The sequence below is a fragment of the Heterocephalus glaber genome, unplaced genomic scaffold (assembly GCF_053883595.1).
Source record: "Heterocephalus glaber isolate CG9 unplaced genomic scaffold, H.glaber_assembly_v1.0 deba00001481, whole genome shotgun sequence".
Lineage (NCBI taxonomy): Eukaryota > Metazoa > Chordata > Mammalia > Rodentia > Bathyergidae > Heterocephalus > Heterocephalus glaber.
In genome coordinates, this window is record NW_028258317.1 from 12,364,540 (window position 1) to 12,382,472 (window position 17,933).

Here is a 17,933-nt window from a genome sequence, read left to right on the forward strand (position 1 = left end):
GGCAGAGAAGCTGAGCCAGTCCCAGAACCCAAAAGGAAGCTCCCCCACTGCCATCCCAAGCTCCTATGGCAGAGAAGGTGAGCCATGTGGGCACCAGAAGCACCCCCCCCACCCCCGTGGGAATGAGAAAACACATAAACAAGCCTCAAAAACAGACTTCCAGATCACCTACAGCAACCCCAAAGGGAAACAAGATGGAACAATCTGATACTCAACCACCTGGACTCTCTGAACTGGCAACAAAAGAGGATCTGGGAAACATGAAATCAGAAGTAATTTCTCAGATAACAGCAAAGATTGTGCTCATGGTGCAAGACATGATTAATAAATCTAGAGAGGACACAGATAAAAAAATAGAGGATCTGAGGAACATGATGGAATCCCAACATAGGAAACAAATGGAAGCCATTAAAACAGATACAAACAGATTTCCAAGAGATTAAAAACTTCATCGAAAGTCTGCACTGCAGAATGAACCAATGTGAGGATAGAATTTCACATATAGAAGATAAGATTGCAATTAGTGAGGAGGAAAAGAAAAATTGCTTTAAAATTGTAAGGGAACACGAGAAATCAATCCAGCAGCTGCTAGACAATGCAAAGAAGAATAACATAAGACTGATTGGAATCAATGAAGAAAGAGGAGAGAGTGCAGATGACAGAAAAAAACTGTTCACAGAAATGATGGCAGAAAACTTCCCAAGGAGGCGAAAAGAACTTGACATACAGATAAGTGAGGCATATAGGACTCCAGCTAGCCTTAATCAAAAAAAAATCTACACATAGGTATATAATAGTTAGGATTCCAGAAATCCAACAAATTCTACAAGCAGTGAGAGAAAAGAAACAAATCACATACAAAGGAAAGCCCATCAGAATCACAGCAGACTTCTCAATGCAAACCCTCAAAGCAAGAAGACCTTGGACTGATGTATTTCAAGCCCTAAAGGAAAACACCCTCCAACCCAGATTGATGTACCCTGCAAAACTATCTTTCAAAATTGATGGAGAAATAAGATACTTTCATGACAAAGAGCACCTCAGGAACTTCATGAATACTAAACCAGCACTCCAAAAAATTTTAGACAATACCCTAGGAAAAGACAATGAGCATCACAACCCCAGGAAACCCAGCAGAATGAATCCACTGGGTGTGACAAATTAAACGCAAAGGGGGAGAATCCAACAAAAAGAAAAAGTCATAACAAGGCTTTTAAAACTTGGAACTTCATCTCCCTAATGAGTATATAATTCAATCTTATTATTGTACTGATTAGTATTTTTCTGATTCTAGAGTTGCACACCTTTCCTTGTGCTATACTGGCTATTTATCATCTTCTTATGTCTACTTTTTAATTGGGTTGTCTATTAATGAGCTGTAAGAGTTCTTTATATATTCTGGTCATAGGTTATATGCATTGTAAATATGGTTTGTTTAAGGACTACTTTTCATTTTAATGATGTCATTTAAAATTCTAAATTTTGATGGAATCTCATTTATCAATTTTTTTCTTTTATACATCATGTTTTTTGTAACCTAGGTAGTTCTTGCCTACCCTGAATTCATAAATATTTTCCCTTATAATTTCTTCTTAAAGTTTTATACTTTTAGGCTTTCTTATTTAGGTTCATAGATGCCTTCAAGTTATTTTCATGTATGGAAATAAAGGGTTGAGGTTAATTTTTTATATACGGATACCAGGTGTTCTAGTGCCGTTTGCTGAAAACACTATCTCTTCCTCGGCTCTTGAATTGAGTTTATATTCTATAAAATGCTAATGTTAAATAATCTTTCAAAACTCAGTGGACCATATATGTGTGGTTCTATTTCTAGATTCTCTGTTTTATTCAAATGATCTATATGTCTTTCCTTACACCAACACTGCCTTGATTACTGGAGCTTTAGAAGTCTTAAAATTAGGTATTGGGCCTGGGATTTAGCTCAGTGGTTTCGCCGCCTGCTGCGCAAGCGCAAGGACCAGAGTTCGATCCCCGGTCCCAAAAAAAAAAAAAAAAAAAAAAAAAAAATTAGACACTAAATGTCTTCCAACACTGTTTTTGTTTTTAACTTTTCTAGGTCCTTTGTACTCCTACATAACTTTAAAATTTCAATACCCAATTCTTCATTCATAGCATGTATACACAGACCTGAATTTTTATATATACCTTGTGTTTTCTAATCCTGCTAAATTCAAGTACAAGTTCTAGGGGCTCCTAGAGATTTCTTAGTATTTTCTCTGTAGATGATCATTTCATCTACATATAAAGATTTTGCTTCTGCCATGCCAATCCTATCCTAGTTGTGTCATTTTATTGCCAGACTATTTTGGTGGGGACTAGGTTTCAAAGTTTAATGGACAGATGAAGACTAGGCATATCTGCCCTTGTTCCCCACCTTAGGGAAAAAGCATTGTATCTTCTCCATTCATATAAGGCATTCTCACTGGAAGTATGGAGTACATGTCTTTGATCTGTTGAGAAGGTTCTGTTCTACTTCTAGTCTCCTGATAGCTTTTACCACGAACAGCTGTAGAATTTAGTCCAATACTTTTTCTCCAACTAGTGACAAGATCATATGGCTTTTTCCTTTCCTCTGCTAAAATGATGACTTTTGGGGGTGGATCTTCCAATGCTGAACCAACACTGCCATCCCTATAACAAAACCACTTTCTACATACTGCCAGATCTGACTTCTAATAGTTTGTTTTGTTAAACAAATTTCTATCTATGTTCATACTTTTTTCTTCTATTATCTTTATCCAGTTTTAGGATTAGCACAATGTTGAGTTCCCAAAATGAGGGGAAAAGTGTTCCTTCTTTTTTCAGCTTTAATTGTTTGATATAATTTATCGGTTAAAATGTATATGAGCCTGCTGTTGTCATATAGGTAAGTTTTCAAGCTAGGAATATACTTTCTTTAATAGGTGCTATTCAAATTTTTTATTTCCTCCAGAGTTAGTTTCATTAATTTTTCTTCCAAGTTACTTCTTAGAAGTTGTCAAATTTATTTCAAAAAAGATTTTTGTAATATGCTTTCTATATCCTTTTAAATTCTGTAAAATCTGTGGTAATGTCTCCTAGATCTTAATATTGTAATTTTAAAAATGTATAACTGATATTGTGTATCAGGAGGGGAAGGTCTAGGCCGGCGGGGGAATTGGGAGGGGTGGGGGGAGGAAAGGGAAGGGAAAAAATATGAGAAGAGGAAAAAAATTGGAAACGAGGTCTTTGCAGGTGGGGAGGGCTGGAGGGGGTGAAGGGAGGGCGGGGGAGGGGGAGGAAAGATAGGAGCCAGGAGACTCGTGGTGGTACAAGATCCCAATGATGAATATAACTGTATTTTATACCTAAAATGTACCAATAAAGTTAATGGGGGGGGGATCAAATGGCAGGAGAAACTCAAGTGTTCACAGATGAATGAATGAATAAACAATGTATAGTATATTTAAAAAAAAAAAAAAAAGAATGTTGTTCATTATTATAAAATTGGAATACATCTGGGGCCGGGGATTTAGCTCAGTGGTTCCACTGCCTGCCCTGCAAGCACAAGGACCCGAGTTCAATTCCCGGTACCAAAAAAAAAAAAAATTGGAATACATTAAATCTGTATTTCAAATTTTGCTTTCTTTCTTTTCTTTTTGCTTTTTGAGGCAGGGTCAAGCTGGCCCTGAACTCACTATGTAGCCCAGGCTGGCCTCAAACTCGTGGTAATCCTCCTACCTCAGCCTCCCGAGTGCTGGGACTACAGGTGTGCACCACCCTACCAGGGTAAATTTTGCTTTCTTAATCTGCAGTGATTTTATAGATTTCTTCTTGTATTTTTTAACACTTTCGCTTCATACACAGAGGATATTTTAATAGCTGCATAAATGAAATATTTGGGGGAATGGTACCTCTTATCATTATAAAATATCTCATCTTCCCTTTAATGCTTTGTAGCTTCAATTTTATTTTATCACATATTAATCTTACCACATGTACCTTTTTGTTGTTATATTTGCCTTCACCTATCCCACTATCCTGGTGGTAGTTTAAGAATCTCTTGGAGGGCGGCCAGGGATTTAGCTCAGTGGTTTCACTGCCTACTGCACAAGCCCAAGGATCCGAGTTCGATCCCCAGTACCAAAAAAAAAAAAAGACTCTCTTAGGAAAAAAAAAACAGGTAGATTTGCAGGCTTTTGTGTGTATATCCATCCAGCTAAGAATGTTTTCCAACAGGAGAATTCAATCCTTCAGATTTACAATGCATTAATAGGACCAGGGATGTAGCTCAGTGGTGCCGTGACTGCCTGGCAAGCACAAAGTTCTGAGTTCAATTCCTGGTACTGCAAAAAAAAAAAAAAAAAGCAGTACCATGCATGAATAGACTAATAATTGCCATGAATTAGGTTTTTCTTTTTTTTTTTGGTACTGGGGATCAAACTTGGAACCTTGCACTTGCCAGGTAGGCAGCAGCACCAATGAATTAGATTTTTAAATTAAAGTTATATATGTACAGAGCGAATACTGTCAAATAGTTATACAACTTCCCAACCTTCAACCATTCCTATATCCTGTAGCACAGAAGCAGATTCTACATATTAGTTGATTCTCTTGGTATGTATTTAGCTTATGTAACTCCGACCCTTCACGGATGAAAGAAAAAAGAAATTACTAAACTTAGCCAAAAAAGACACCATTAGAAATCTTGAAGACCTCGTGAACCACAACAGGTAGTTACACAGGCTTTAATATTATTTCCTCTCATTTGAAATGTTCATCTCCTTCTCAAACACAATACCAAAGGGAACAGTTCAAAAAGCAGCCAAAACATAAAGGTTTTTGTAATCTCATATTATTTAAGTTTTATAATTCATAATATTTTCAACCATTGAATCATGGTTTCCCCTTGGTGCATGATGAGGATGTAATCAGCCCTTGAACTCCTTTCAGGGGAACACTTGCCTTTTGAGACCAAACTATGTGTATCTGAAAACTGAAATTTGGCATGTCCTATAACCAAACCAATCATCATGGGCACATTGTTTGTAATTCACAGTTAATTTCAAACTTGTTGGTCCCCTCAGAGTATCTGCTAAGATTTCTGCCTAAGGCCTAAACCCCTTGATACCCCTCCCTCCTTTCCATCATAAGGCAAGAGCAAGCTGATCTGCAAAACTTCCATGAAGATGAGATCTAGCTAGAAAAACTCTTATGTGGCCTTTTTTTAAACAAAAAAATAAAGTATAAGAAAGAATTGTAATTATGGGGAAAATGAAGTATATGAAACTACAAAGATTCCTACCTATCTATGCATAAAAGTAAGAAGGAAAAGAACAAAAGTAAAATGTATCATGAAGGAGAAGAAAGCAAAATAATCAAAGGAAAAAATAGAGCATTCATTCATAAGAAAGTGATCTACATGCTATCTTACATTTTTCAGTATCAGGACCAATTTTATAATGCTTTGGTGGGACTTGCAGTCAGAAATTATCTTTCCTCATTGAGAAACATAAGCAAACTGGCCCCTGGTTTATAATTCTGTTCCAAATGTAAAATGAGATAAAATAACTATGCTACTTTAACTTGTTTATTTTGGTAAAATAATTATATATAATTATTGTTGAAGGAAATCTACAATAGACCATCTGACATTTTTATTTAAATCTGTTGCACACTGAATAACAAAATTAAAATGTCAGTTTCTCAACTGGAGAATACTCAAATCAACAGCCATGTGCTAAACAAAGAGACTCAATTAGAGCACATTATAGTTCAATTTGGGAATGAATACATCAAAGAAAAACCCATACATATATCGTGTGTGCATGTGTGTGTGTGTGTGTTTTACTGATTTTCACTCTTCCTCTAGCTGTGTTCCCAAATATGTACATGAATCTAAGCTTCTAATATAAAAGTTTCATTTTTGCTTTTTCTCATGGGACCTATCTATATTTCAATGCATATTTAAGGATCTTATACTGTATAAATGTAACAGGATTCCTGCACAAGGTGTCCTAGAACTATAAATACACACTATTACATAATCAGTGAGGTTCACACCTAGGAAATCTAGATAGAATGGCTACCCTGAGGCGAGTGAACAAAAATAAAAAAGTTCAGTCCTGTTGGTGAGAACTAGGAAACAATGGAACAGACCTAAAGTAGCCAGCAACTGCAGAATAAGAAAAGTAAATCCTTATAATGCATACAAAGTGATAAAAACAAATTGTTCACTTTATTTCCCAATGGTCCCTACATAAAGACTTCTGTGGTACATTCTGTTGAAGTGTAGAAAGAAGCTTGTTTTTCCCAATAAAATGAGAATGCCTTTAACCAAAGAATGCCCCTCATACTAATATATATAGCTAGCTTTTGTATGAATATCAGGGTTACCAGTATAGTAGGGCCACAATCTCTGCTAAAGTCATCACACTCCATATCCATCTAGAAATGATGCAGCTCTTTAAATATAAAGAACATTCTCTGGACTTGACCTACTTGAGTCTGTTTAAAGAAAGGTATATGTTTGGCTCTGTTCACCTTTGGTGGCAGTACTCTGATGATATCTGACAGATGGAGATAGGCCAAACGATAAGGACATGAGGAAAATGTCTTTGTAAGCCAAGCTGAATAGTTTCACGTTTTTCTCTATTCATTATCCTCTAGCATTTAAGCTTGATTTAAATGTCCTAGCCTTACATCAGCTGTTCCACTGGTATTAGGGAAAGACTAATGTGCTCACATTTGGTTCAGTCTTAAAATGGAGAAGAAAGATGATGGCAGTAGTACTAAGGCAAACCCCCAGTATGTGTTAAACAGGATCCTGGAGAATGAAAGGCAAGATTGCCAAAGCCTATCCACAAGGAAATTCTCTGTGCAGTGCATCCTTGGTATTTTAATGAATTTTAATGGTATTTTAATTTTATTTTAATGGTATTTTAATGAAAGTGGCAGGCTCCTCACGAATTCTCAATAACAGGTAATGAAATCTATGAAAACTATCAGATTTCCTTATTTGCCTTATTTCCTTTATTTATTTGCCTTATTTCCTTATCTGCTGCTAGAAAACTAAGAGCTAAGTATTGTGCTCAAATGCCACAACATTCCTCATCTAAAGTTACAGGTAACTTTTGTCCTCCTTTCCTCCTTTTACTTACTGGTTCTCATCTTTTTATGGTCATTAGTTTTGGTCTTAGTGAATTTTAAATTTCAAACTTAAATAAATCCTTCTTGTGAAAATGGCCAGAATACAAGTCAATTAACTTTTCTCATACAATGGGGAAATTACAAGATAGTGTTCATCTTCAAATGGTGAGCCCTAGGGTGGTTTAGCCTGTATTTTGGCTAAAAACAGTATGCAGGGAAGTCTGGATAAGTATACAGAATTCTAGACTAGAATAGAGCTGAGAGAATCAAATCCAACCTCCCTGCCAATGCAAGAAATTTCTTCCACAACTTCTTGGGCAGGAGGTTATCTAGACACTGCCTGAATATTTTCAATGACAGAGAACTACCTCAAAATGTTCCACTTTCTGATAGTCACTATTGATAGAAAGTCCTTCCTTATACTGAACTGAAACTGACCTCTCAGCCTACCAATTAATTCTTGTTCTTCCAAAAGACAGTTCTTCACTTACTGAATACTTACTAATGTCAGGCTTCTGCTAGGTACTTTAAAGATACTACTATGTAAGGTCTTCACAATGACCACGTAAGTTAGGAATTATCTTCCTTTAAAAAGTGACCCCCAGAGAGATACTCTGATGAAACTCTAACTTCAGACAAGTATGTCAAGGTTCATACACCTATTCTTATAAAGATTTTCTTAAATTTCTGGGAACCAAGTCACATGAATTCAAGTGCCTTCAATACCAGAAAAACGAACTTTCAATTAGATCAATCGAAACAGAAAAGTAAAGATGGTCTAGAAATACAACAGTACCACTGTTTGGTTCAAAAAGCAAAACAGTACCAGTATCTGGGCTGGGTATTTAGCTCAGTGGTACCACACTTGCCTCACAAGCGCCAGGTCCTAAGTTCGATCCCAGTACCAAAAAAAAAAAAAACCAGTACCAGTATCTTATTTAATAAGACAGCTATCAAGAAACTCTTAAGAGATAGCAAACATGATGCCTGAAACATCAGCAACCTTGACCTGAAGCCGGTAATGTAAATCCATGGTCCCAAACAGGAAACCTCTTGTCTTCTACCTCAGCCAGGAACCAGGGCAGATTCCCAAGAGACTAAACATTTTACTAATGATCACATTTACAAAAGATCACATTCTAAATACATATTCCTTCAGTATTAGAGAAGGAAGAGGATAAAAAGCATGGCCCTGAAACATAGGAGGGAAGAATACCCCAGCGAACTAAGCAAGGTAACAGAATCAAGCTAGGTCTTTAGGATTAGCATACTGCACTTAAAAGTGGCTTTTTAAACACTGAAATCTAAAAGAAAAAAAATAAGGTGAAAGGGAAATACTGATAAGTCATTTCTTTGTCTAGGCTCTCCTCTATTTCCAACTAAGATCATCTTTTGTTTTTAGTTCCTACTGAGCAATTCTATTCGGCTACTCAACATGCTCAGGTTAGAATTCACTTCCCCTTAATCCTTCTCTCTCCAAATTCCTTATTAAAGACTTCCCAGGTGTTAAAATTTTGGAGTCATTCTTTTTTTTTTTTTCTTTTAGGGAGTCCTCCTTAATTTCTGTATTCTACCTTTTCACAGCTAATATTTAACAAATATTTACTGGATGCATATGAGGTACCAGGTACTTTCTATGCACTTGAGATATATTAGTAAACAAAACTAGATGCCTGCTATCATAAAGCTTATATTCTAATTATAATTTCTTCTAATTCTAATTCTAATCTCCCCCCAACCAGGGATTGAACTCACAATCTTGTACTTTCTAGCAGGCGCAGTACCACTAAGCTAAATCCCAGGCCCCAAAGCTTATATTCGAGTAGGAGGAAGAAAATAAACATAGTAGGACAGTATGTATGTAAAGTAGGTAAGTAAATACAGTAAAAAAAGAGAAGGATAATAACAATTTTTAAAAAGGTGATCAGGGTATGCCTCACTGAGAAAAGTGATATCTGAGCAAAGACTTGTAGGACATATAGAAGGCCATGTAAACATGGGGAAAGAGCATGCAAGAAAGGGAACAGACTAACGCCTCTGATTTCTTTGTTTGAAATGTCACAGAGACAATTCCATTCTCAATGCCATCAAACCAATTCCCAAAACCTCCCTAGGTAACCACCTGCTTCATTTCCTCTGTGGTACAGTTAAATATTCTTTTTTCCACATTAAAAACTACCTGCACCATTTTCAAGGCCCTTCATTTTATGACCCTACCCTTTATATCATGAAGTTTTTACCCTTTCCTTTAAAATTTACTCCTCCATACACATCATCCTTCTCAGCCCAGAAGTGCTTCCCTTCCAGGCTTCATCTACTCTAAATTCTACTCACCCACAAGGCATAGTCAAGTCCTGCCACTTCTATAAAGTGAGCCCTGTGGCTGCTTTTATTAAATCTGGGTTCAATGAATTTCCTCAGCATTTCGTTTTTAGTTGTTGCGGAGCTGAGGATTGAACCCCAGGCCTTACTCTATCACTGAGTCACATTCCCAGCCCAGCATTGTATTTCTTTTTTTTTTTTGGTACTGGGGATCAAACTTGGGACCTTGCGCTTGCAAGGCAGACACCAGAACCACTGAGCTAAATCCCTGGTCCCAGCATCATATTTCTTAAAAGTAAGTGTGCCTCATAGTTTTTCCATACTTCTTGTCGTGTTGATCACTACTAAATATTTGCTATGAATAAATTAACTATTTCTTCCACAAGCTGAAGCTCTTTGCCAACTTAAAAACTCTAGCTTTGGTAACTACTGAAATAGAATGAGTAAAGTATATACTAAAAAATGCATACGGCCTAGAAAAACCAAAATGTTAATGATAGCTAATAATAGCTTTTTTCCTTTTCTCTATTTCAATTTTTCAATTATTTTCAGTGCTTGTATTACTTTTAGAAGAAAGAATATATATAAGTCAATACAAATAGTAAATGATCAACTATTGTCGGACTCATCAGTGAGCTTCAACTTACCTAAAAATAAGGTCAAAGATCACAAGCACCCGAGTAAACTAAAATTGGAAAGAAAGAGCCAAATTGCAATCAAGAAAAGATGAATCAAATTCTCATATTTTAAGGGGATAAAAACAAAAAACTTCTTTGTAGTAGGCATCACAATACCTGATTTAAAGTTATACTACATAGCAATAGTGACAAAAACAGCATGGTACTGGCACAAAAACAGACATGTGGATTATTGGAACAGAACAGATACAGAAACATTCCCAGGCACCTTCAGCTATTTGATCATTGACAAAGGAGCCAAGGACATATGTTGGAGGAAAGCTAGCCTATTTAACAAATGATGCTAGGAAAATTGGCCATCTATACGCAGAAGATTGAAGCTGGGCCTGTATCTCTCACCAGGTACTAAACAAAAATCAAAATGCATCAAAGATCTAACTAAACATTAAAAGAGAAACAATGAACTTACTGGAAGATAAAATAGGTAAAACACTTGAAGTCATAGGTACAGGCAAGGACCTTCTGAATAGAACTCCCAATTGAACAGTAAATAACAGCAAGAATCAACAAATGGAATTATATCAAACTAAAAAGCTTCTCCACAGCAAAGAAAACAATTAGTAAAGTGAAGGCACAACCTACAGAATGGGAAAAAAATTTTGCCAGCTATTCCTCGGAGAACTAATATCTAGAATACATAAAGAACTCAAAAAAAATTAGACCTCCCCAAATAAAAGATCCATTCAAGAAATGGGCAAGTAAAATGAATAGGCACTTCACAGAAGAAGCACAAATGGCTAACAAACATATGGAAAATTGTTCAACATCTCTGACCAGCAAAGAAATGCAAACTAAAACAATGCTAAGATTTCACCTTACACCACAGAATGGCAATCATCCAGAAATCAAGCAATAACAAATGTTGGCATGGAACCTGCCTACATTGCTAGTGGGAATGTAAACTAATACAACCATTATGGAAATCAGTATGGAGATTTCCCAAAGAACTAAAATTAGAAATTCCATGCTGGGTGTGATGCCGCTTGCCTGTAATCCCACCACTGGGGAGGCTGAGGCAGAAATGCTGCAAGTTGGAGGCGTCTCACCACAGACACAAAGGAGTGGCACTTCAGTCTTAAGTGCCGCCCTCACCCAAACAACATATAGTGCTTCTGTTAGTGCGTTAAAACATTCATCACTGTGCTTTTGTGTGCACTTTACTTGTGCAAGGCTCCAAAGAAAATTAGTGATGCCAGTAGTAAAGCTAAGAGGAAAACTGTGAGAATCTTTATGGAGTTCAAGAAAGAAACCATTGCAAAATTTGTTAAAAGTCTTGGAAAAATGAATTTATAAGTGTAATTTTTGGGCTTCAAGACCACTTATTTGGTTTTCCATTATTTCTCACGGGAAAAATATGTTCAATTCTCAAACTTTTCGGTGTCTGAACAAGAATTTGAAACAAACTGAGTTTGACATCCAAGGTATCATTGTATAATAGGTCCCTATCTGAACAAACTCCTGTCAACTCTCCCTCTCCAAGCAGATGGAATTAATGCATAATGATGTTGAGTTTCAGTGGTCAGAATACTATTAATCTACATCTGTTTGATTTGAAGTACAGTCCTTTTAAAACTGTATATACAATTAATTAAAGAATGAAAGATATCAACTTCTTTAGTTAGACCGTTAAAAAGACTTGGGTTAGGATCAAGGTCATCAAAACCCACATATATCTTCTGAGCATTGAACCTGGTCACCTGAACTTGGGAAAAAATGGACTTAAAAAAAATCTTCTGGAAATTAGCTAAAACATAAGTAATAAGTGCTACTCTACAACTACCATTCAAGGCTGGATATGAGAATTACATGACAGAAAACAGGTAGAATGGCTGGCACATTCTCATGTTCCTATGTGTATAGCCTGCCTGTCATAATTTTAAAGAAAAAAAGTCATGAATCATTCTTTATAATGTGAATTGCTTTCAGATTGCCAAAACAAGGGAACAGCTTTATAAAATGTTGGATCTGATCTACAAAATTAGACGCACAAAGCCAGTCAGATTTATTGTCCACAAGTGTTTGAGAAAAGGATGTCTAAGCAAAAACTGACAATTCAACCAGTTAGTTACATGTGGATATTAAAGAAGAGTAGCTACCAAAACCCTACCTGCATTATTTGGACTTAAAGCAAACTACAGCTAAAAATGGGTCTACTTTTCAGAGTAGCAGCAAATTTTAATGTTGGAGGCTGCTTGGATTTGCCACTGAGAAAATTCAGTTAAGAAGGGTTGCCAGGCATGGTGGCACATGCCTGTAATGCCTATAAACTTAGCACTTGAGAAGCTGAGGCAGGAGGATCACTGTGAGGTCAAGGCTAGCAAGGCCAGCCAGGGATACCATAGTAAATTCAAGCCCAGCCTGAACTATACAGTAAGACTCTGTCTCAATAAACAAAACAAACAAACAAATAAACAAGGAAGGCATTAAATATTATCCTAATTATTAAAAGTCAAGCTGGGTCAAGGTAGATCATAAACTTGAGAAGACTCCAAAAGTTTCCACAGAGCCAGTTCTATGAGACAAAGCATAAAAATCCCCCCCAAAACATGCCAGTACTTGCCCCTAATTTCAGAAGCAGTTAGTAAAGATGTGACCCAATCACATGATCTCAAACCACAGTCCATCTGTTCAAACAATGCTGCATTATGGAAGCCATGGCCAAAAAAGAGCAGAAAAGGGCATGAAGTTTGCCAACATGTGCAAAGGGCAGCAGGGTTTGAGGAACCATAATTTCACATCACAAGGGCCATCCATAAGATAACAGCATTTCAAAATTCATTTCAATTACACATGAACATACCTGATGCAACACAAAGGTGTTGCATTAAAACAACAGTGTTGAGTGTGGTTAATTTTGAACCCAATCTAGAACCTTTCAGAAGAGGTTGTCCCCCCACTGGAATAAAATTTACCTCCCTCTTGATTATTTTGATCATCTCAGCCCCCTTCCCTTTAATTTCAAAAGCAAAGTGGACAATCTGAAATTCTAGACCTCACCAAGGTCTTTTACTTACACTTTAATTCACTTACACCTTACTTACCCAAGGCCATCTTCCAAACCATTATGAGCCCATTTTCTCAACAAATAAGTACTATACAAGTCCTTTTATTAACAATAAAAAGGATGCTGATCTTTTTCTTGAGGACTTTTAACCTATCATCATTCTCCCTCCCCCTACAGAACTCACTTTTCATAAATTCTGTGAAATTCAAGATCAAATTAACTTAGGGAAGCCAATCCACTAATTCTGCTTCTCATCTCTAAGTCTTTTACATTTTCCAGCATTGTGCAGAGCAAAACATTTGGAATCAGAAAAATGTTTCTATCTCAACCTTGCCCTGGTGCAAACTTGACGAACTCACCTAATCTGAGTTGCGCTTTTTGTTGGAGATAGAGTCACACTGTGTAGTTCAGCCTGGACTTGAACTCATACTCATGGGGATCCTTCTACCTCACCATCCTGCATGCTGGGATTACAAGTGCACCCTGGAATGCATTTTTCTATCTATAAACTGAAGTGATAATACACCTGTGCACCTAGCCCTGGTGGCATTCCACTATATTATTCTCCCTCACTCAACACACTTACATTTTCTTTCAGTTTTGTTTCCAGCCACATATTACAGTTTTTACGACTGAGGAAAAAATTATAGAGGTTAATATTGTACATCCAAACCCCAGTACAAAACAAGGAACCTAACTCTGAACACCAACTTGCCAATCAGTCAATAAAAGCTTTGTTTCTTGCCCTGAAGTAAGCCCTGGGATAGTTAGGGGCACAACTTAAACAATTATAATACTCATTAAATTCTCCTCCCTGTCTGTCTGAACTTAGCCATCCTTTAAAGTCAGTTAAGTCTGAAAGTGCCCAGCAAGTCACCTCCAGTCACTTCAGCCTACAAAATTTCCCTTTGAATACTAATGGCCTCTCTACAGGAGTAGTATGAAAAATATTTAACAATGAAAATAAAGTATTTAACAACTGGCCCTGCAAGGGAAGTGACCAACCAAAAAAGATATTTAACCAATCAAAACACAAGTGGCCCAATGAGAACTTCTAGGTGAACGCCAACCTCACTTACTACTAACAATACAAATTAACAGCCTCAAATTCAAATACGCAGTTTCTCATTGGACCTTCACCATCTCATGAATTAGGCAAAGTAGGTGTCACCCATTTTCTACAGAACTACAGGTGAATTTGAGACTGATAACCAAATCAAGTAACTACTTCTTTTATCAAACCATACAACTTTTCCTGATCATATACAGAGAATTATAAAGTACTATTGCATAACCTGTACTTTTACATAAAACAGTAGGACTGCTCAGTCAAACAAAATTCATTTACTCAACAAGCACTCATGTAGAGTAAAACAGAAAACACAGAGCTAGGTTCTGAACCCATAAAGGAAAGAAAAGACATGACTCTTGCCTTCTGTGTACCTCATATATGTCCAAACTATATTAAAGTAACAGTGGAAGCTGGTAGAAGTAAACAATACAAACTGTAAGTGCTACACAGTTCAAGGAAGTAAAGAATTCAAAGAGAACTAAACCAATAAAGAAAGTCAGGGGAAAAAAAACTACTCTCCTCCATCTCCTACAAAAGGCATGAAATTAAATTATTCAGTGAAAAGGCTGAACAATCAGGAACCAGTGGGAAAACAGAAATCAATGGATTACAGTAGTGAGAAATGAGATCTCTGTTTGGATACTCTGAGATGACCCTAATCATAAGCCTCAAGTGTGCTCTAGGCCAGTGATGGCGAACCTATTAGAGACTAAGTGCCCAAACTGCACCCCAAACCCCACTTATCTATCACAAAATGCCAACACTACATTTCAACCTGAAAAAACAACTGTTATCCAATGCCTGGCTGCTGGGATGACTTGGCTTGCATGCTGACACAGAGGGCTCTGCATGCCTGCTGCAGGATGTGTGCCATGGGTTTGCCACTACTGCTCTAGGCACTGACTACAAATGCAAAACCTTGTAAACCCTTTACAAGGATGGCCCAGGAAGATTAGTTTGGCAGTAGTAGCTCATGGAAAAACTTAGATGTGAAACACTGAAAAGCAACTCAGTTTGGAAGATAACAGGCAGGACTAAGATGATGGCTGCATACCAAGAAAGAAGATTTGGATTTTAACATGTTTTCAGAGAAAAAAGTTGTGACACCACAAAAAGGAGGTAAAAAAGCATTTTCACTGGGATATAGACATAGCAGTACTAAGCTACAGGGCAGGGACAAGCAACTAACTTTCCTAGCAAAATCTATGTTGGAGAGAACAGAAGCTGGGCAGAAAAATAAAAAATTGATACACAATAAGGAACAACTGAAAGTCTTAAGGGAAGAGGGAGGGAGGGAGGGAGGGAGAGAGGGAGGGAGGGAGGAGCTTCTTCAGAATGTATGAAAAGATGGACTGAACAATCAACACAACTAACCAGGGCATGCAAACAAGGTGAGATAGCCTGGGCTTCCAGTAATACAAGCATCCACCCCAGCTTGGTAAACTGCCGCTGTTGTATCCAGGGCACAGACTTTGCAACATTCTGAAATACAATTAAGTCTGCTACATTTACTTAAATACATGAACACTTTTTTGCCCGACCCTAGGTAGAGGAGAGTGATGAACTATGTTACTCAAGTAGAGTGTGAATATGTTTGATGCATATTGATTCTCCCACTTGCCTAGTTATCTTGACTACTTCCTTAACCCAAAGTCAAAAAATCCATTGTTTCTTTTAATGCAGACACATGTGAAGGGACTCAGAAATGTGCCAGGAATCAGAGACAGGCCAATTTGATACTCAAATTGTGGGAGCTAAATTTAAAAGTGAACAATAAATAAATATCAATTGCTCATCAGACAACCGAGAAAGAAAAATGAGCGATACTAATTTAGTGTATGTATCAGGCAAGTGTATAGATTTTGGAAACTGCCTTAAATGTAAATCCTAACTTCCGCATTTAGTAATTGATCTCTCCTGCACTTGTTTTCTCACCTAAAAAATGAGGCAAATGCCATCAGCCCTGGGTTGAGTTGTGAGGATTAGATAATGTACTTTGGTGTACTTTACACATTTACATTGTATAAGCTCTTAATAAAGAGCAGCTATTAGGATTAATAATAATTGGCATTTCCAGTCCTAAGGGGTTTTTTTTAAAACGTTTGCTATACAATTTCAGAAACAGAAATGTAGTTTCACTGTATTTTAGTTGCTAATGTGGAGACTCTATATTTCAGTTTCTCGTGTTTTAGCTTGGTCACTAACAAAGTTTTTTACTCTTCCCTTCACCAGAGTAGATGACAACCATTTTATCACAACCTGATTTAATATTTTGCAAAACTGCCAATTCTCCCTTGAAAACTAGCCTTACAGACATCTGATTCTAACTCCTGTCACTCAAGAAAAGAAACATGACGAGCAGCGATGTTCCTTCGAGGAAATAAAAGCATCTTAACAATTCACAGAATCGTTCCCATTCAAACATTCCAAACCCTGCAGAGTGAGCAAACGTTCAAGTTTCTACTATAAAAACAATCCGTAGCCTTCTGGTTGCTGGACTCACTTCAACACTTCCAGACTCAAGAAAGGAGAAACATTCCGCGCATCTTGGTGCCTCTTTCTCACACAAAGCTTCGCAGCTCCCCTTTCCAAAGCCCGCCTAGCTACAGAAGCAGCCCCTTCTAGCAGGATCGACCCGGCAGGCGACACAGCCCAGGCCAACACGGTTGACCCGGGGTCTCGGCCGCACGGAGCCCCCTCCCACCTCTTCGGGAACCCCCCGGGCTCAGTGCCCACACCCGGCCGGGGAATCCGCCACCGTCTCCAACCCCGCCCTGAGACCCAGCAGCCCGGGGCACGGCCAGCTGGGAGCGGGGGTACCCGGAGCAAGGCCAGTCCCCGCCGGCCTCACACCTCGGCCCTCGCCCGCTCACGCCCCCGAGAGCAGACCCCGACCTCGGACGGCTCTGACCGCCGCCGCCGCTGCCGCCCCCACGGAGGCCGGAGCGGGGCCGCCTGGCGCGTCCACGCGCGCTCGGACCCACGTCCCCGCCCGCCTCTGCTCCCCGCCAGCGGCTCGCGTAGCGCCCGCCGGGACCTGAAAGCCCGGCCCGGGCTCCGAAGCCGCCACCTGCGCCCCCGGCCCCGCGCCATGTTTGAGAAAGAGCAGGAGTGAGCCAAAGGCCGGGCCCGGCCCGCGCGCTCCACCACCACCACCCACCCGCCACCGCTTACTCTTCGCCCCCGGGAGCAGCGTCGTCGCCGCCGCCACCAGCATGAGGAGAAGCAGCTGGTGACGCGGAGCAGCGGCCGCCGACTCCATGGTCCCGCCGCCACCTCTTGTGGCCCGGCCCGGCCCGGCCGCCGCGTCGCCTCACCAAGCCTTGCCTCGCCCCACCTCGCCGCCGCAGAAGCGGCCTGGCTCCGGCCCTTTGTAACTGCTCCGGGGACGCGCGCCCATTGGCTGATGGGCTCCCGCCGGCCCCGCCTCCCGCCGGCCTGGAGCGCCCCAGCGGGACCCAGCTAGGAGCCCCGCCCGCCGGCCCGCCAGGAGGCCAATGCGGAGCTGCGGGCGCTGGGCGCTGACCACGCCCCCGCACCCCGGGGATCGGGCTTCCAGACCGCTGTTCTGACTAGAGCTGGGCTCCGCTGTCGCGTGGGGGCAGGGTCTGACCGACTGTATGTGAATTGCTTTGAAAGAAGCCTGCTGCGGCTCGATGGCTTTTTTCTTCTGCCTCCAACCCCACCGACCTGAACCCCCAAGCCATCC

General features: G+C 39.4%; 1 protein-coding gene across 7 annotated transcripts in view; it reads right to left on the reverse strand.

Moving 5' to 3' along the window:
* Positions 1 to 17,598, reverse strand: part of Tgfbr1 (transforming growth factor beta receptor 1) — a 128,591-nt gene extending 110,993 nt beyond the window's left edge. For 4 of the 7 annotated variants that reach the window (XR_015440000.1, XR_001182368.3, XR_015440002.1 and 1 more), the window contains exon 1: positions 17,399 to 17,588. Coding sequence is in view for 3 of the 7 variants with exons in the window: in XM_021244586.2 (XP_021100245.1) it covers positions 17,399 to 17,486 (88 nt within the window). In the remaining 4 variants the exon portion in view is untranslated. Of the gene's footprint in view, positions 1 to 17,398 lie in introns of all 7 variants that reach the window. The other 3 variants (XR_015440001.1, XM_013065716.3, XM_004864941.3) reach the window with 3 other exon arrangements.
* Positions 17,599 to 17,933: the final 335 nt, after the last annotated feature.